At 39.7% G+C, this 20,911-nt stretch overlaps 1 protein-coding gene across 1 annotated transcript in view; it reads right to left on the reverse strand.

Moving 5' to 3' along the window:
• Window positions 1–20,911, reverse strand: part of LOC129777581 (uncharacterized) — a 148,910-nt gene that overhangs the window by 109,184 nt on the left and 18,815 nt on the right. Inside the window, exon 2 of the mRNA XM_055783948.1 lies at window positions 5,089–5,623. Coding sequence (XP_055639923.1) covers window positions 5,089–5,623 — 535 coding nt within the window. The remainder of the gene's footprint in view (window positions 1–5,088; window positions 5,624–20,911) is intronic.

The raw sequence follows: 20,911 nt of genomic DNA on the forward strand, positions 1-20,911 counted from the left end.
TTTCTCAGTTTTACTTTGGCATCGTTTACTTTTTGGAAATCGTGTTTTTAGTGAGTCAAAACGTTGTCACATCATGCTGGAATGGGAATTTATGCTCTATATTGGATGAAGGAACACTGTTTTTTGAACTAAATAAGTTTTAACAATTTTTGTGATCTGCGGTCTGACGTTGTCATGTTGAAAATGATTTCTCATTGCGTATTCTACCATTCTCTTCGGCTTTCTTCTATAGCTATCGGGTAGAAAATTTAGAGAAAATATCATCTTATTACAAATAATCTGAACACAACCATATAGATAACATTGATTCGCCAATTCGAGGTACTTGAGCAAATTAATGTATGGTTAAAAAATGGGATGTAAAACTGTTGCTTGATTTAAACTTCCAACGATTTGGGAAATTTATTAACTTTAGGAGCAAAATTTGCGAAATAGAAGTCTAGAGCGTCGATTTGTGGTATCTTTGAGGTAGTACCTATATAATTTAGGAAATAATTGTAAAATTTCTCGTAACTGGATTGATTAGCATATGAACTATTTTCCACACATCGCACTGTATTAATTCATATGTCGTTCACATGCCAATAACTAAAGTGCAGCTTCCTCTGGCGTTACTATTCAAAAACACCCATTCTTCAACCGTTGAAACATTGAAATTGGTTCAAATGCAAATGTTTCGAGCTGACATTCGTATGAAGGTGATATGAATTGTTTCGTGCCCTCTTCTTGATGAGTGTGACAAGCACCTGATGCTTGAAATGAATCTGCCATTCGCTACCCCTTAAACACCGGCATTAGTTCCGTTGGAAGTAGTGTGCCCTAGAAGACGGCGGAAGTCGTTGATTCCGGATCCCGTTGTAGGTCATCGGCAGCACCAGCGTGCGAAAGTAGTGTCAAGGTTTTCGAATAATGAATACAATACACAAGAACTTCACGCGAACGTCGCTTCGCCGATGCTTGCGGCGACTCTTCCGTCTGCAGTGGCACTTCTCGGTGGTCACTACTGCTGCTACGGCTGGCGGTGGACAATTAATGTGATTTTAATTGTCTGACCTCTTGCTTGACTTCGGATTCACTTGTCCGCCGCCTTTTCTCTTTTGGTTCCATCGGAAGGTCCCGTCACCACTGTGTAATGACGTGGGATTTTATTCAGCATGCGTTCAACATAGATTGTTCAATTGTTCGTTGGTGGTAAATTCAATTCTTATGTACTTTATAATATACATTGACTTTCCGCTTGGGACACCGTATAATGGTCATTGTTTTGAAAATTTGCGTGATGCCCATTTGAATGAAGTTTTCACAGAGCTCAACTTAAAGATAATGGGTACTGGCCACCGAGGAGAAAGTACATTTTATAGTTCCAATGTCAACCCAGGAGCTATTAAATGTTATTTAGAAAAAGCCACCACGAACGATATATTTGTTTATTGTCTCCGATAAAAAAAAAGCGAAAGATAATCAATCATGGCGAGTTTACACTTCATGCCTCCGAGTAAGTGCGAAGCAAAATAACCCGTGGGCTAAATGACTCATTCGTGCGAACGATGGTATCATCTCACACTCTCACACATTGGAAATTGAAGACAGAAATCGGCCGGGCCAAGAAACACATCATGCACTCGAAGATCCTCGGAAGATGACGAGAATACAAATCGGAAAGACTCATACTAATAACAGGTTCTCGGTGAGGCTCGGCGATGAGTCATGCCCCATTCGACCCGTTTGTGTCAGTTGTTTATCAGATCGGGCAATCGGAGGAGATCTGGCACTGAGTTCACTGAGTCAGCGTTCTTGCGTTCCTTTAGAGGGGACTTATCTGTAATTTTCCCCCACGATCGCACATTCGGGGTTACTTGAGCAAATTAGTGTTATCTGTATGGTTACAATTGGTTTGTACACACTAAATTGATATTTTAATAAGAGAGAGTTATGTTTTGAAAACGGAGTTGATTCTAACTTTGCCCATGCTTTCGGTACAGAAGATTAATTATTTTCTACGAATAGACTAAAGATACAAATTTGAAGCTAGCGTATCTTTTGAAGAACAAATTTCAACTGTAAAATTGTGACTTGAAACCGTTGATATCTCAGAAAAACTGTCTGAGAATAAAGTGTAGGGATTGAGAAGGCTCTGTAAAAAAATATATACTCAAATTGTTATGATAGAATTGAAAGTTAGCTCTGAATCGCTTCGGGATCATGTTGGTAAATCCTACTCTCATCCATAGTAATAAACCACACATTAATTTTTGTTCATTTTTTAAAACAATATTGCGCTGCCTACTGAGAACCCCCTGAGAGATTCCACGCAAAATTAGCCGAAAACAGACGATTCTGACAAAACCTACTAAAAAAAATTATAAACGTATTGGAAGACTGTTCAAAATTATAAAACCATACAACGTACCTTACGATCAATTCTAGTTTTTGACAATGGCGTATCCACAATCATTGACTTAAAAAAATCATAACTCAAAAGCCTAGAATTACTTTTATTTCAAGCATCAGGCTCGACAAAGTTAATGAAACATCTTGAAAAAAATAAAAATATTGAGTCACACTTACCCATTCCGTTAAACATGCAACTGAGTTTGCGTGAGTCGACATTCTTCAATATTCCGTTTAAAATCACTGATTTTTCTAGTTTGAACACAAAGTGTGAGGTGAGCATTGTACTCGAAAAAATGCAACACTTTCTTTTGTGTGTTTTGTGTGATTCAATCATATACAAACATTCTTTACCTAACGGTATGGAAAGTGACGCGGTATGTCCTATCTTGATAAAATAGTTCTGAAAAGAACTAATAAATTAATTTTGCTTGGCGAACGGTGGAAAAAAAATGTAGCGACAGGTGCGAAGCACCAGAGTCCTGGCATCCCTATCCCAACCAACACAAATTGCAGCATAGAAAGTGCTTAATTCAATTCAGCTGTCAATTCAGTCGAGCTGGGAAGTTTCTGATGTTTGAAGTTTGTTTCGTAATGTGAGTGTTGCTTGTAGTGGTTTTTTATACTAAAACTCTGTTTCAAACATACTGTATGATTTGGAAGCGTTTCCTAAAAGTCCCACTACACGATGAACTGTAACACATCCAGAGCAGTTCAATGATAAGCATCCGTCAGGTTAATCTCAGCGGCTTTCATAATGTCCAGCGAATCTTGGTATCTCTAGCGAAGGCTTCGCTGTCAGATTTTTTAAAGCAATATAATATACTTATCATGGCGTTGGTGTCTCTTCGCAATACTTTCATAAGCAGCCATGTTTTTGATGCCCTCATCTCGAATACCAAACCAGCTCAGTAGTTTGATTGGTTTTGAACCCTACTGATACTTATATTTATAGTACTTATAGTTTTTGAACCCCACTGATAATTTTGTTGTTGGCATCATCCGAGCATGAGTCTATAATGTTAGTCTTAGCAACTTTAACATTGGTTAACGAAATTGTATTGCAGAGCTCGGAACACTGCCACGGCTGCCTCTGGTGTCAAAATTAGTAAACAGAAAAGTATTACATTCAATCAAAATGCCTCGGGCCCCAATTCGCATGTGTCATAAATTTGCTCATGTTCCGCTCGCGTATGATCAGAATTTTACTTCATATGCAAATACACTTTCTATATATATTTATATTTGCAATTGTTCATCGGAGCACATCGTTCATACATTTTACTTTAGTATTGAATTCTTATTTTTGTAAAATGTATGCTAAGACTCGTGTCAGTGAAGCGCCACACAGTCTGATAAATTAATTGATCAATTTACGTACCAAAATCAAAACAAACGGTGTGCTTTGCTCTTCTCTCACAAACACTTTTATACCATAAAAAACACGAGGTTTTACCTATACTACTACAATGGCTTAGTTCCACCTTCACCTTAAGTGTTATAGTGTTTGTGAGAGAAGAGCAAAGCACACGTAAATAGATCACTTCACTTATCAGACTGTGTGGCGCTTCATTGACACGAGCCTTTGAATACATTTGAGAAAAATAACGATTCAATACTAAAGTAAAATGTATGAACGATATGTTCCGATGAACAATTGCAAAAATAAATATATATAAAAGGTGCATTTGCATATGAAGTAAAATTCTGATTATACGCGAGCGTAACATGAGCAAATTTATAACACATGCGAATTGGGGCTTCCGCATAGTAACTCGATGTTGATAATTCCTTAATATTTTCCTTCGTTGATCGTATTGTTTTCACATATTCACGTTGGAGAGCTTCAACCCTTCTCTTCGTTGGCCGAGGCATTTTGATTGAATGTAATACTTTTCCGTTTACTGTTTTTGAAAGCATAGGCAGCCGTGGCAGTGTTCCGAGCTCTGCAATACAATTTACTTAACCAACGTTAAAGTTGCTAAAACTTACATAATAGACCCATTAAACTTAAAAATAGTAATTGTACAGATATCAACACAATTTTATTCTATTGATTTTCATGACATGATGGGAAGTGTGCGAAAACGATCATTTTCATCCCACTGTTTCGCAAAATTATTGATTTTCGGGCGAGGGGTGAGGAAGGGAGATGAAAGAAATGAGCACCATTGTGGCAGCCATTTGTGGCTAGCTTCGACCTTCACCTTTAGTTCATGTGATAATATAAAAAATGCTTTATTCTCGTGAGCATTACTTCAAAACATTTTTTTTTGCAAATGCTTGTTTCTCATAAATTACAAAATAAAACCGAGGTCCACTCGCTGCTTTTCGAACAAGTATTAAATTACCCATTCAATGGTGTATAGACATTGTAGTTTGGTTAAACAAGTGCATATATATCTCAAGAAACATAAAAATATAGAAAACCTAAAATATTTTAAATATAATTATGCAGTTTTTTAAACTCGCCCTTTACAAAGGCTGGTGCATAAAAATTAAATTCGTTTCAAAGAACTTATGCAATAACTAGTGCTTATTCAGATAAAGTTTTCAATTTTCTACCAGAATTTGTTTTGAAATTTTGTAACCTCATTGAACTTCACAAACTTCACCGAACTGGTCACACCAGAGCACCCCCAGCAATACCCGACCGCGAGTACCTAAAATCCCAAAATTAGAACAAAAAGAACTCACCATTTCTCGTCGCAGGATCGCCAGCTGTGTGTCGAGTGTGGTCGGCTTCCGGACGCTTCCACTGGAGCCACTGTTGGTGGTGGCCGCGGTACTGTTGCTGCTGCTGATGCTGCTGACCGGCGATTGACCCCGCTGGGACACAAGGGAGGCCATACTGACACTCTGCAGGTTGGATCCGATCGGGATGAAAGGATTCGTGGGATGATGATTCAGCGTCAGTGTTGACTGTTGCGGCTGTTGTTGCTGCTGCGACGACTGCGGCGGCTGCAGATGTTGATGGGGATGCAGATTTTGATGCTGCTGATGGTGATAGGATGAAGGATGATGGGATGACTGGTGGTGGTGGTGATGATGTTGTTGCTGCTGTTGCTGCTGCTGCTGTGCCTGATGGTGTTGATGTTGATGCTGTTGCTGCTGCTGTTGATGGTGGGGATTGTGGTGGTGTTGCTGGTGAGACTGTAGCTGCTGACTGGCCAGATCGAAACCACTGAGACTCTTCGGTAGCGGGGGCAGTCCCGGCATGGACATCGTGATGCTGTAAAATAAATGCGAAGAAATGTAATTAATGTAATAGCTCGCATTACCAAAGCAACATAAAATTTCAAAGGGTTACTTTCTCACTATCCAGTTGCCAGAGATACGACAGTGCAAAAATTTGACCCCTGTGGATCCGCGCCACAAAGTAATAAAGCGGAACAGTTTTTTCTCCATTGGGATCGGAATGGCTTATAATTAAATGGGTAAACAATTCTGGCCTTAGTAATTCAAAAATAATGTTCACACGGCGTGTGAAATGCTACGAAAACTTTTTACTCACTGTCGTGAATAAATTTAAACGCAGCAATGATAGATAGTGCAAGATGGATTATACGAGGGTCACTATTTATATTTCGGGAATAGGAACAAAAACAAATAGTTAAGCTGCGAATATATTTTTATTGTTTTTCAAAGTACTCGCCACGATGATCGATACACTTTTGCATGCGCTTAAACCAATTTTCAAAGTATTTATTCCAATCGACACGAGCCTTTTTTTTTTGAACGATTGTCAAATTATGTGGGATCCAACGTGAACATAATTTTCGCACAACTAAGTGTTCATGTAAAATCGCATATATGCTGGTGGAACTAATGCTTAGGGATGCCTCAATCTCACAATAGGTTACATGACGATCTTGCTTAATCATTTCGTGCACAGCATCGATGTTTTCTGGCACTACAGTCGATTTTGGACGACCTTCACGAAACTCGTCGGACAGCGAACTACGACCACGATTGAATTCACTATACCAGCGATACACAGTGGTTTTTGATGGAGCTTCATCGCCAAAAGTCAAATTAAGTTGATTGACGCACTCTTGTTGTGATAATCCACGTCGAAAGTCGTAAAAAATCATCGCACAAAAATGTTCACGATTCAGTTCCATTTTTTTGCCGAGACCAAACTTTCAACTAAATATAAAATAAACAAATAGCGTCCGTATGACAAAATGTTCTGAGTACGTATATCGTCAAAAATGTCAAACTTTACGATGGAACCGTCAGATGGACTCACATGACATCAGTGTTGCCAATTCCCGAAATATAAGTAGTGACCCTTGTATCTTTCGTTAGAAACATTTTGTCAATCCCATTACATCACTTTCGATCAGTGCGTATCGGTTCGCGGAATTATACCATAACTCGCAACGCGCTAGCGCGCTGCACATCAGCAACATAAGTTGATGTCTAAATCCTCGTTCGACGGCTTGTTACACGAACGCCACATTCATCATGAAATACTAATAGCATCACCTGTGTTTGGTGTTATACAATTTAATTTCCACCCCATCGGTAAGCGGCGTTGTTGAACGTTGTAATGAATGGTTTGACGCATGTTCTGTCTTCAAACGAGGAGAGAGTCGTACATACGACCAAACATAAGCTACATTTTATGCGCACTAATGTGTGTTTGTGGGCTGCATTTCATCGCCAATTTTATGAGTGCCGTTCTGGGTTACTGCAAGTGTAATAGCGTAAGCCAATTGAGCAATAGTTTAGATACGCTCAGTTAGGTTTGGCCGTTTGATTCCTGGTCAATGGATATTTATGAGCAACGGTAGTACATGGGCCAACAATTCAGACACAGGCATATCACACAGTATGTCAATTAAGTTTCGGAACTGGAAGTGAAAATGAATTTCAAAAACAGTTATTTCAATATTGTTTGATTTTTTTTTATTCAAATTAGTTCACTTCAGCTTCAACTACTTTATCACATCGTTTAACACGTTGACTGCCACGTCAGTCATCGGTGACTGACACCGAATTTTCGCTCAAGTTGCGTCAGTCACCGGTGACTGACAGTATAACATATGATAATAAAGATAACTATATAATATATAAGCTTATAAACATTCCATTCGAACAAAAATACCTCCCACTACCATAAGAAACGATGGCCCTAATACGTTTAAAAATTACCATAGAGTCGCTATAAAACCGTGGCACTCAACGTGTTAAATAGCGGTATGAATGATCATTGATGGTGTCCAACGCTTGGATAGATGTTGTCAAAATGTAGAAGGAGATTTTGCCAAACCATGAGAATACAGCGAATGATGTAGGACACAAATCAGCACGATCAGTGACATCTGACTCGACGCATTATCGCATAGAGGATTTCAATTTTATGGACCGTGATATTCGGGTCAAATATATATTGGAGTTAACCCTTTCCGACCTTCAACATAAAATACTCCTAGCAGAAAGCTGTCAGCATAAAAACAATGTGTATGTGTGATAGATGAAAATATTCTAAAGACGTTCTAGAGAGGGTGAGCATTGAAAATAATGTCTGAATAATTTGAAAAGCGAATCCGCGAAGCCCGACTGAAGACGGGCTTGGGCTGTAGAGGGTTAAGGTGGGCCCCATGGCCTAGTGGTAAGCGTTGCGCTTGTCAAGATGGGGGCTTCGGGTTCGATTCCCGTTCTAGTCAGAAATTCTATCGTCATAGATCGTTTTTCTGGCTTGCACTGGTAAGGGGGAAATGTCTAGGGTGTGGTGGGATGAGCATTGGGCATTGCCAGTCCCCAAGAAAAGCCACAAAAACCCGGAAATAACTCCTCTAAGCGAATTGACGCCGCTATAAGCGTCTTTGCCCAGTCCTGGTGGTACTCGGGACGTAAAGCAGCAGTATCATGATGGTCCTCCTGCGAGATAGTGGGGTTGGTCGCAGGCCTTGCAAGCCGCACCACTAAAAAACCCAGCAACGAACGATACACAAGAAAATTTGAACCGGACTAATCAACACAGACCCAGGCGACGAAAACAGACTAACGATTGGAAACTCGGGACGTGGAATTGTCGATCTCTCAATTTCATCGGAAGTACTCGTGTGCTTTACGAACTATTGAAAAACCGCAAGTTTGACATCGTAGCGCTGCAGGAAGTGTGTTGGAGAGGATCTGCAGTACGAACGATGGTCATACTATCTACCAGAGCTGCGGCAACACTAACGAACTAGGTACAGCTTTCATCGTGATGGGCAATATGCAGAAGCGATCAACCCAAGAATGTGCAGATTGAGGATTAAGGGCCGATTCTTCAACATCAGCATCATTAACGTGCACAGCCCTCACCTTGCAAGTCCCGATGACGGCAAAGACGAATTCTACACGCAGCTAGAACGCGAATACCAACGCTGCCCAAAACATGACATCAAGATCATCATCGAAGATTTCAATGCCCAGATCGGTAAAGAAGAGGAGTTCAAAACTGTAATTAGTATGTACAGAGCACACCAGTTAACAAATGAAAACGGCCTAACACTCATCGATTTCACCACCTCTTTTTCCAACACAAATTCCTCCACCAATACACCTGGAGGTCACCCAATCAAACAGAATCACAAATCGACCATGTTCTGATAGACGGCCAGCATTTCTCGGGCATAACTGACGTCAGAACCTATCGAGGCGCTAACATCGCTAACTGCGTGGTACGATTTTCAATAGATCCAGTCGATTCATTTGCTTCGCTGATGACGTAGGCATTGTCGGCAGAACATTTCAGACGGTAGCTGAACACTGCACCAGACTTATACACGAAGCAAAGGGAATTGGACTGAAAATCAATGCGTCTAAAACCAAATACATACTGGCTTTCGGATCCGAGCACGACAGAACCCAATTAGGTAGTAGTGTAATAATCACCGGCGATGAGTTCGAGGTAGTGGACCAATTTGTCTAACTTGGCTCAATGGTAACGTCTGACAATGATACCAGCCGCGAGATCCGGAGACACATAATCAATGGGAGTCGTAACTACTATGGTCTCCACAAACACTTAACAGACTTAGCAGTCGTGCGAAATGTGTCCTGTACAAAACGCTCATAAGACCGGTTGTCCTCTACGGGCACGAGACGTGGACAATACTCGAAGAGGACCTGCGAGCACTCGGAGTATTGGAACGGCGGGTGTTAAGAACCATCTTCGGCGGTGTACAGGAAGACGGCGTATAAAGGCGAAGGATGAACCACGAGCTCACGCAACTCACCGGCGAACCCAGTATCCAGAAAGTGATCAAAGCTGGAAGAATACGCTGAACAGGACATGTTGCAAGAATGTTGGACAACTATCCTGCAAAAATGGTGTTCATCGGGAATCCAGCTGGTACGAAACGACGAGGAGCACAACGAGCAAGGTGGTTAGACCAAGTGGAGCATGACATGGTGAGCACGGGGTGCCCGCGGAATTGGAGAGAGAGAGATAGCCACGAACCGAGTTAATTGGAGAAAAATTGTGAATCAGGCCATGTTGTAAAGGCGTTAAGCAAAAATAAATTTATAAATGTGTAAAGTTATTAGACAACATTAGAAAAATGGTATGAAATTATAAAATATGTTTTGCACAATCCATTTTTTTTTTTTTTTGGTTAGCAATTCAACAATTTTAGTCAGCATTCAAATGTACTGAAGAAAAGTACATTTCAATCCACTGTCTCTGTGAGTACACCAAGGAAGTCTCCAGAACTCTCCAGCGCAAGAATAGGACATTCGTAGAAAATTATATTCCAAAACAATAAGCCACATCACTCTTAATTTTTGAACTTTATTGCATTTTAAAGAGTCTCAGCTTTCCGAAATCCGCATTTTTAGCGATACGTAATTTGTGCACGCCGTCTTACAGAAATACAGACCTTCTGAAGCATCATGGAGAATACATCGAGTCGCTCCGAATGGCATTAAACCTAAACCTAAACATATTTAGATATGGCTGTTTTATTACTGCTGGTAAAATTGAATATTTATAACAAGTGTCTGAAGTGAATCATTTCGGTTTGGGTGCAGTTCAAAATTCAAGTATTTGATTGCCCGAAAAGCAATTGTCGATTGTTCCATTACAAATGAAATACAATACAATACATATAAGGAGCGCATGAGCTGTACATCATTTCAAAGCTTTCAAGTTTTGGAATATTCTTATCTTGATGTGTATAGATGTAGTGGAAAAATTTAGGGGAAAGAAATAAAAAGTCGATTTCTCTCTGTTTTTTTCAAAGATTTTGTGGACTAACACAATTTTTGCCTACTAATTCTATAGCAAATCCAATTAGCTTAATCAACCAGCTTTCATTCGATTCCTATCTAGAAGAAGAAATGCGTTATGTGCATTGGTAATAAGGACATAAATATTGATGTATGATCAGCTTGTGTATTGTTCTCGCGAGGACCATCTATCTAGGTATCAACCATCTTCATTTAATGATAAATAAATCGCATTGCAAATCGAAAGGCAGTTTTGAAAACTTCAATGGATTATGTACAAGGATAATTTGTTACGTTGAAAAAAAATATTCAAATTTTTTGCATCGATTTCAAAAACGGTTTCAAAAATGTCAAACTAACAGGAACGTAGAACCTGTCAATGCAGAGATATTGTTGTTTGAATGAAAAAATTCCCCTTCGCCTTTTGATGATTAATTGTTCAATAAAAAATGATCGTATCGCAACAACAAATTACCCTTGTACAGAATTCATTGAAGTTCTCAAAACTGCCTTCCGATTTGCGATGCGATCATTATTCATCATTAAATGAAGATAGTTGATAGTTGAAGATAGTTCACCAATGCACATAATGCATTTCTTCCTCTAGATACACACACTGCAACCACTGGTTATTCTATATACATTATTGTAAACGCATAAAATTAAAAATGATCGCGTGTGATTCAATCATACACAAACACTCTCCACCTAATGGTATGAAAACGGACGCGATACGTCCTATCATTCCATCGAGCCGCCGGTGTCATCCGGTCGCCAGCTGGAGAAGACTGACGATTATATCAGTTCCACCAGCACCCCAATTTCATACTGGCTGGCAGGTGAATCACACAGGCATAGGGCTTGCGACGCAATATTTCGTTTCTCTTCATGAACTGGAAAGTGTGCCATATCTTCCAATTTAACTTTGTGTTAAGCAATATGCAATTGTATGCGATATCAGTAATTGAAAAGCCTGTTGTCTGTTCGATAGCTGGTGCGAGAAACGGAACGGAAAAAAGGCTCTAATTTTTGAATATGTTGTGCAGATTCTCAAAAAAAATATGAACAGCTGGGATCTCTTTGGTCTCGATACCTCAAAACCCACAAAAAGACTTTAATATGTTTTAAAGGTGAGCATTTGAAACGCAGTACAATCCAGTGTCACATGAAATTTACTTAAATATCCTCCACTCCAAATATCATCGGTTCAAAAGTGGGTGTATCCAGCAAAATTGAAAAAAAAAATGCAGAGGATTGCGTTCTGAACACGACTGCCTCGTTGACGTAGGACTACGGAATTATTTTAATCAATTCTCTCGCTTATCACTATTATTTAGAAATGCATTGAAATTTTTGAACTCTTTCTTTAATAGAAAAATTTGGTGGAAAATCAAATGTTATGTTGGGGAAAAATAATTCCTTTATTTTCTCGATAGAAAATGCCGATAAAATCACAGAAATAATCGATGTTGACCGACATGCTTGTGAAGCCGCACTGAACCTTGTGTTAGCAAACTGGAAAGAGAACATCGAGGCGAAAGAGACTATATTTGCGGTATTTCTGGATCTTAAACGCTCTTTTGAAACAATTTCTAGGCCCTTGTTGTTACAAACATTGAAGCGCATTGGAATTGTAGGAATGGCGTACAAATGATTTGGAAGCTATTTGTGCGACATAACTCAAAAGACTCGTTTCAACGATTCTGTTTCCGATCCCATTGGTAACTTAAACGGGGTGCCACAGGGAAGTGTTCATTTTGTTCATTTTATATATAAATGATCTGCGACGAATTTTACGATACTGTGACATTAATTTGTTTGCAGACAATACTGTCCTGTTCATCGCAGCTAAGGATATAAAAGAAACCGCGGCGCACATAGACGAAGATTTGCATTCTCTGGCTAAATGGCTCAATTAAAGTTAAATGTTGGCAAAATAAAATACATGCTCATTTCTGCAGCAAACTCCAGTACTGCTACAGTGGCTATCTGTGAAGCAAAGAATTTATTACTTGACAATGGTATTCATCTTTAAAATTCTAAACGGTATGCAGCCTCGATATTTGTGCGATCGAATTGAAAGAGGAAGTGATGTTCATAGATACGATACAAGAAACGCGAATGATGCAAGAACACCAAACTTTATGTTTAGTAGGTCACAGAATTCGTTGTTGTATAAAGGTATATTTTTTTTCAATTCGATGCCCAGAGAAATAAAACGTGCGGCAACAATGGCAGAGTTTAAGAAAAAGTGTATTCCACACGTAAAATCTGTTTTGTAAACAGGTGTCCATAAATTTTTTGCCTAATAATTTATTTATGTTTATAATTGATTGACATTTACAAAATTCATTTACAGGTAAAACTAACATTTTCGTACTGATGATGATGATGTTTTTTTTTCTCTTCTTTGTTGTTAATGTATATTGTAAAAAATAATAACGAGCGTTGTCTACGAAAGTTTGAGCCTCGCACGCGTTTGGTAGGTCAGGAATTTTCTTCAGCGAACCCTCGGTCAAACGGAATGAAATAAAATCATTTCTAAATCGGATGGTGACTGGGGATGATAAATGAGTCACATAAGATAATATTGTGCGGAGTCGATCGTGTTCAAAGCGTGGTGAAGCTGTTCAAACGGTGCTCAAACTAAAACTAAGGGCCAAGAAGATTCTACTGGGTATTTGGTGAGACTTGAAAGGAATAATTTATTATGAGTTGCTTCCGTGTGGCGAAACACTAAATTCAGATTTCTACTGTCAACAACTAAACCGTTTGAAGCTAGCGATTGACCAAAAACGACTAGAATTGGCCAACAGAAGAGCAGTTGTATTTCATCAGGACAACGCAATACCACACGCGTCTCTAGTGACTCGTTAGAAACTTCGGGAATTTGGTTGAGAAGTTTTAATGCATTCACCATATAGTCCGGACAGGGCACCAAGCGGTTACTATCTATTTCTCGCATTGCAAAAACTTCTTGAGTGATAAAAAATTGGGATTAGAAAAAGATTGTGAACATCGATCACTAAAGTTTTTCGCGAATAAGGACCAGGGCTCCCATAAGAGAGGCATCATGAAGCTACATTAAAAAAGGCAACAATTTGTACAACAAAATGATTTAAACCAAATCAGACAACCCGAAAAATCTTACATAAAGTTTTGAGTTTCTCGCAAAAATAATGGAACTATTTTTTCCCATCCTAATATATTTTCATGTGTTTAATGAAACCGTGTGGTTCACTCATAATATATGTCATGTTAAAAGGGAAAAATAAATCATTTGGATCTATCATTCCATGTGATGCGGTAATTTTTGAATAAAAATCTTATGTTATGATGTATTAATTAGGTTCTGTCAGATTTATGCCGGAACATGACATTCTGGCAGAAGTTTCGAGTCGTCCAAATTCTAATCATGATTTTTGAAAAAAGTCTTATTTAGAGTCTTTTGAGTAGTATCTCAAAACACAAATAATTAGAAAACGCGAGACTTATATGCTTCTTCTTCATCAGTTAAGTCTGTCTATTACGTTTTTGGGGTTTTGGATACTCTGGCCTTTTCGTACCTTTTTCCGACTTTCGTTTATATGATTTTTTTTTTTCAAAAAGTTTGTGGAAAAAAGATCGTCTACTAACACAAATTCAATGTAATCGATGTCATTTGACAGATTATAAACCGGGTGCATGCGCAACGTTGAACCATTTTGCGACCTTCAGCTTCTGCCTTAACTCACAATGGAGAAACCTAGGAAACGAGTAATCATCGGTAATATCGGGTAGTCGATTCCCGGTGTGCCTCATGGTCGTATTCAAGTAAAGTAGAATAGACCAAAAGCAGCAAAACTACATAAAAAGTTCCTACTGCGTCTACTGTTTTTTCTATGAGACACGTTGCACACAGCACAAGCGATAGTCAAACGTAGTTTCGGTTAGAATTCCACTGATTCAGCAGCATCATGTGGAACAGAAAATAAATGACTGTAACTGTTCTCATGCAATAGAATCACGGCAATTGTTGCCAGGTTTATGCCTGTTAACTTCCAAAGTCTCTCTGTGAACTCAGTTGAAACTGTAACGCAAATTATGCCTCCCCTCAAATAAAATAGCCATTGTTCAGTGGAGGGAAACCTTTTCAGGCTCCAATTTCACATCCACACAGCCACACTAAAAAAAATGAGGTTGGTGCGTTTGCTTTCATGCTAACCCATCAGTCACGGAATTGTAGCAGATAAACAAATGACCATCAACCGAAATTACACCACAGTGTGCAAGTGGCTTGTGCGCGAAAGCTAACCGTTTTGTCCGACACTTTATTTTGCCTGGTCATCATCATCTTCATCATCATCAGCCCACAGCATTCGTCATTTCCATAGTTTTTTTTCTCTCTTTCTCTCTATTTTATGTTATTGGATGGTTTCGCGGTCAAAACACTAGTTTGTGGCCGCGGTATCCGTGCCGCTGCAGATGAAACAGGTTTTTGGTTGCGGGGACCTATATGACAACAAGTGAAGAAAGTTAAGAAAATCGCAGCAGTAATGGCCACGGGTTTGTTGACGGAATTAAACATCTGGGTGGCTCATTGTTACTCGTTTTGTTGTGAAATGTTTGTTCAATGCTACCATTTGCTCGATTATTCTCGAAAAAAATATTACAATGCGGAGATGTCATTCAAAATTTCACAGTCTTCTGCTGCTCCACGTGTAAATTTTTCAATCAAAACAAGGGTTTCATTTTCGCGATTAATCGACCGGTAACCGGCTCTAGTTGATGCTAACGGCCACCGTTGCATTAGCTGACCCACTTTTCCAATCACTGTCAAATGAAAATGTTTTTCTGCCGTTCATTCATCACACATTTCCTGGCCACTGCACTTTTCCACTGTGTTTGTTGATCTAATTCACGCGGTTGAAGGCATTGCGTGGAGGAAAGTTATGCAGCCGTGGCAGTTCAGAAAACCATAAAGTGAGCAGAATTCGATTGCAATCGTTGGTTATATCGATTTTTTCGTTGTTGCAATCAATACCTTATTTTCCTTGCAGCAAAGTAATTAGTTGGCTTGCTGGCAGCTTAGAAGGCTCGACGTGCGTTGGGAGTGTTCTAAACGGGGAACTCTTTAATAAACACTGTTCACAACTGTCCGAGATCGGTGTTCAACATTCCTTTTCCAGTATGACAAACATCACCCCCAGACCGTAGTAGCGCCATAAATCATCACAGCGAGCTAAAAATAAACCCAAAGAGCCGACTAATAAGCATCACCTTTTCTGTCAACCGAAACCATCGGATTATTCGGAATCATCTCCGAGAAACTTTCCTTTTAACCGTGATAGTGTTATTATGCACCTTTTTTTGTGTCTTCTATCGTGTTTGCAAAGCTGTATCAATTTGGCCGGCAGATGTTTTTGGTTTGGTTTGTTTCGAATCATTTCGGTCGACCTTTCGGAGCAGGTACTGATTGCAAATATCACGTCCATACACATACACACGAATCAGGCTTCACTTTCCGGAGAACAAAAATCCCCCTTGCAGGCAAGCAAAAAGCACGTGCATGAAGATTTGGGATGCAAAATATTTGAAATCTAGTTGTTTAAGAGCTTGAGATTTGCATTTGAAAATGCGAAAGCGAGACAGGGATTTGGTTGTACGATGTGATGTTATGTGAAAATATCATCTAGTGAACAGCTGGAATTGTAACCGTTTTCCAATAAAAAATGTGTATTTTATTTTTATTTTTGTAGAAGGGTGTACCTTTAAAGAATTTGATGTATGACGTAGTACTACATCTAATAGGAAAATAATCTTAAAATTGTACTTGTAAGAAATTGAATACTCATTACTCTACCTTTCCTTGAAAGATCGCAAAAATGTTTGCATCAATTGATTGGAAATATTTACTAATATAGGAAATTGATTTTTTAAACAAACAAAAGAATAATTGTAAAATGTCAAGCATTAAACGGACTAAATCCCACGTTTTGATTGACCTTATTTGTTCCCCTCAAATTGTACCGATCGAAAGGAACGACTAAAACAGCAGCGAAATACATTTTGAATACTTCAATACTACTGCAAAAACAATCGTAATTATCCGATGTGCATATCATTCCATCGGAGGCTCCATTTAAATATTGGGCTCATTCTTCTTCTTCTTCTTCTTCTTCAATGGCACTAACGTTCCTAGAGGAACTTCGCCGTCTCAACGCAGTATTACTTGCGTCATTTTTATTAGTACTTAGTTGCGATTTCTATGCCAAATAACACGCCTTGAATGCATTCTGAGTGGCAAGCTCTAGAATACACGTGATCACAGTGCAAGTCGGAGGGAATTTCTTTGACGAAAAATTCCCCCGACCAGAACGGGAATCGAACCCGAACACCCGGCATGTTAGTTATGACGCTAACCACTCGGCCAAGGGAGCACTCATTCCCTTGGCTCATTCTAGTCAACCTCAATGGAACGGTGACATTCGAGTAAAAGTCCCTTGAAATGAGAGCAGTTAACCCCTGTCTCGCACCAGCTAGCGAGTAGTGATGCATGATTTTTAAATTAATCACTCGAGTTTTCAACGATCTAGTTATTAAAAATCTGTACTATGCATTGAAAAAAAATAAAACAGGTTGTACCACGTTAAGAAATCGAGGTTCCTCTAGGAACGTAAGTGCTATTTGAGAAAATGATGAGATGCCGCACTGTTTTGATTTATTGTATTGTTTACTGGAAGTGGTCAATTTCTTTATTGCATTCAAACCCTTTTAAACATTATAGTATTTTTTTTTCTTTTCTGACATGACAATAAAAACTTCCTGACATATCAACTTATCCAAGGTGCCATCTGTGATGTTCCAATATATCATCCAAACGGATTCCATTGTGCATTGTTTCCGGGTCAAAAGAGGGATAAAAAGCAACGTACTTCAAGCCGAATGCGAAGAAAGTATTTTCCAATGATGAGAACGGTGTTCTTCGATGGAAAACTGAAGGTGAAAATTTCAGCAGCGGTTGCTATCGCCAGAGCCGCCTCTACACAACCGATAAAGTTCGGATTTTCTGTTGCCGTTCTACGAGAGGTGCTGCATAGTATAGTTCGTGGATTATTTTTTTGAGAATAATGTTTTTGGGAGCAGTGGAGATGTAATTTTCCAAATGAGGGGCTCAGATTGAAAGAAGTTTAAGTGACTTGATCGATTCTCTTTCCATCAACCTTTTCTTTCGTTAAAACTCTGCTGTTCAAATGATCAAATACAGCTAGAAATGTGTTTGCAGCTGAGTTATGACAAAAAGAAAGAGTCGATGAAAAGAAAATCGGACATGTCACTTACACCCACCCTTGGGGAAGCAACTAGGATAGCCAACCCTCCTGCACGGGCAAGCATGCTAGACATATCTCTCTGCTCTTCTTCATTATCCCTGGATTGCACATGGAAGGTAATCCAAGATCCCCACGGTAGTGATCACCTACCAATAATTTTATCGATCGCCAATGAATCAAAATCTAGTGAGTCAGTCGATATTGCGTATGACCTCACGAAGAATATTGAATGGAGAAAATTTGCAGAATTAATATCTGAAGCAATCATTTCGATGCATGAACTTCCTCCCCTTGAAGAGTATAATTTTATATCAAGTTTGATTTACGATAGCGTTGAAGTGCTCAAAAGAAACGTGTACCGGCTACCACTTTCCGACGTCGTCCTCCATCACTTTGGTGGGACAAGGAATGTTCAAAGGTCTACCTTGAAAAATCATCCGCTTTCAAAAAATTCAGGAAAACTGGATTAGTGGAATGGTTTCGAAAGTACCAAGCTCTAGAAGCCAAACTAAAAGGTCTGATTAAAGCAAAAAAGCGTGGATATTGGCGGAAGTTCGTCAATGGTTTGTCAAGGGAGACCGCTATGAGTACTCTTTGGAATACGGCTAGGAGAATGCGTGGCTGGAACCATACCAATGAAAGTGAGGAATACTCTGACCGTTGGATTTTCAAATTTGCAAGGAAGATTTGTCCCGATTCTGTTCCTGCACAAAGCGTCGTACGCGATATTCCGCTCCAATGCGATTATGAGAATTTTTCGATGGTAGAATTCTCTATTGCCCGCCTCTCATGTAACAATTCAGCTCCGGGGTCGGACACGATTAAATTCAACTTGTTGAAGAATCTTCCCGACTTGGCAAAACAGCGTTTGCTGAACTTGTTCAACAAGTTTCTGGAGCTGAATATTGTCCCGCATGACTGGAGACAAGTGAGAGTGATAGCCATACGAAAACCCAACAAGCCGGCTTGCGATCACAACTCGTATAGGCCGATTGCAATGTTATCCTGTATTCGCAAATTGTTAGAGAAAATGATTCTACTTCGTTTAGACAAGTGGGTCGAAACGAACAATTTGCTGTCAAATACGCAGTTTGGCTTCCGCCGAGGTAAAGGGACGAATGATTGTCTTGCGCTGCTATCTTCTGAAATCCAAATCGCATTTGCTCGCAAAGAACAAATGGCTTCCGTTTTTCTCGATATCAAAGGGGCATTTGATTCAGTTTCCATGGAAATTCTCTCAGAGAAGCTTCATAATCGTGGACTTTCACCAATTCTGAATAATTTCCTGTACAATTTACTGTCAGAAAAGCACATGAATTTCTCTCATGGCAACTCAAAATCTTCTCGTTACAGTTTTATGGGCCTACCGCAAGGCTCCTGCCTAAGCCCCCTCTTGTACAGTTTTTACGTCAATGATATGGATGATTGTCTAACTAGAGACTGCACGCTGAGACAACTTGCAGACGATGGAGTTATTTCCATCACGGGTACTAATCCCGTCGCTCTGCAAAAGTCGTTGCAAGATGCCATGAACAATCTGTTCACGTGGGCCCTCAAGCTGGGTATCGAATTCTCTACGGAGAAAACTGAAATGGTCGTTTTTTCTAGGAAGCACGAACCCGCCCAATTCCAGCTTTACCTATCCGGCAAAACGATCCAACACTCTATGTTTTTCAAATACCTGGGTGTATATTTTGATTCTAAATGTACCTGGGGGAGACACATTGCGTATTTGAAACAGAAATGCCAGCAAAGAATCAATTTTCTCCAAACAATAACCGGAACATGGTGGGGTGCCCATCCAGGAGACCTCATTCAGTTGTACAAAACAACGATATTGTCAGTGTTAGAATATGGCAGTTTTTGCTTCCGATCAGCTGCCAGGATTCATATTCTCAAGCTGGAGAGAATACAATATCGTTGCTTGCGTATAGCAATGGGGTGTTTGCATTCGACACATACGATGAGTCTCGAAGTTTTGGCAGGAGTACCCCCGCTTACTCTTCGGTTCACAGAATTATCCTACAGATTTCTCATCCGTTGCAAGATCATCAATCCATTGGTGATTGATAACTTCGAAAATCTACTCCAGCTGACTCCTCAGTCAAGTTTTATGTCTTTATACCATGAGTACCTTACCCACGACGTGCACCCTTCACCAGGCATCTCCAACCAAGTTTGCTTCCCATACTTTTGCAATTCCTCTGTCATTTTTGATCTGTCCATGCGACAAAAAATCCATGGTATACCAGATCACCTACGCTCCAATGTTATTCCGTCGATATTTTCGGAAAAATATGGGAAAGTTGGATCTGATGAAATGTTCTTTACTGACGGTTCATACATAAACGGGTCCACTGGCTTCGGCATCTTTAATGAAAATTCCAGTGCCTCCTTCAAACTCAAAGATCCTTGTTCCGTGTATGTCGCAGAAATGGGTGCGATATACTATGCTCTAGGGATCATTGAAACACTGCCCATCGACCATTATTTTATTTTTTCAGACAGTCTCAGCTCAATAGAGGCAATCCGCTCAATGAAAGTTGATAAACGCTCATCTTATTTCCTAACAAGAATAAGACATCTATTGAGTGTTTTGGTCGAAAAATTATTCAAGATTACCTTAGCATGGGTTCCCTCTCATTGCTCGATTCCGGGGAATGAGAAAGCGGACTCGCTAGCAAAGGTGGGCGCTTCAGAAGGCACACTTTTTGAAAGGCAAATTGCCTATAATGAATATTTTCACATTCCTCGTCAGGACACACTCGTTAGTTGGCAGCGCATGTGGAGTGAAGATGACCAACGACCGATTACACACGATTATCCCTAAGGTTTCGACGAGTGCTTGGTTTAAGGGATTGAATGTAGGTCGTGATTTCATTCGCGTGATATCTCGGCTCATGTCCAATCACTACAACCTAAACGCGCATCGCATTGGGCTCGCAGCAAACAATCTTTGTGATTGTGGCGATGGCTACCACGAC

The sequence above is a fragment of the Toxorhynchites rutilus genome, chromosome 3 (genome assembly GCF_029784135.1).
Source record: "Toxorhynchites rutilus septentrionalis strain SRP chromosome 3, ASM2978413v1, whole genome shotgun sequence".
NCBI lineage: Eukaryota > Metazoa > Arthropoda > Insecta > Diptera > Culicidae > Toxorhynchites > Toxorhynchites rutilus.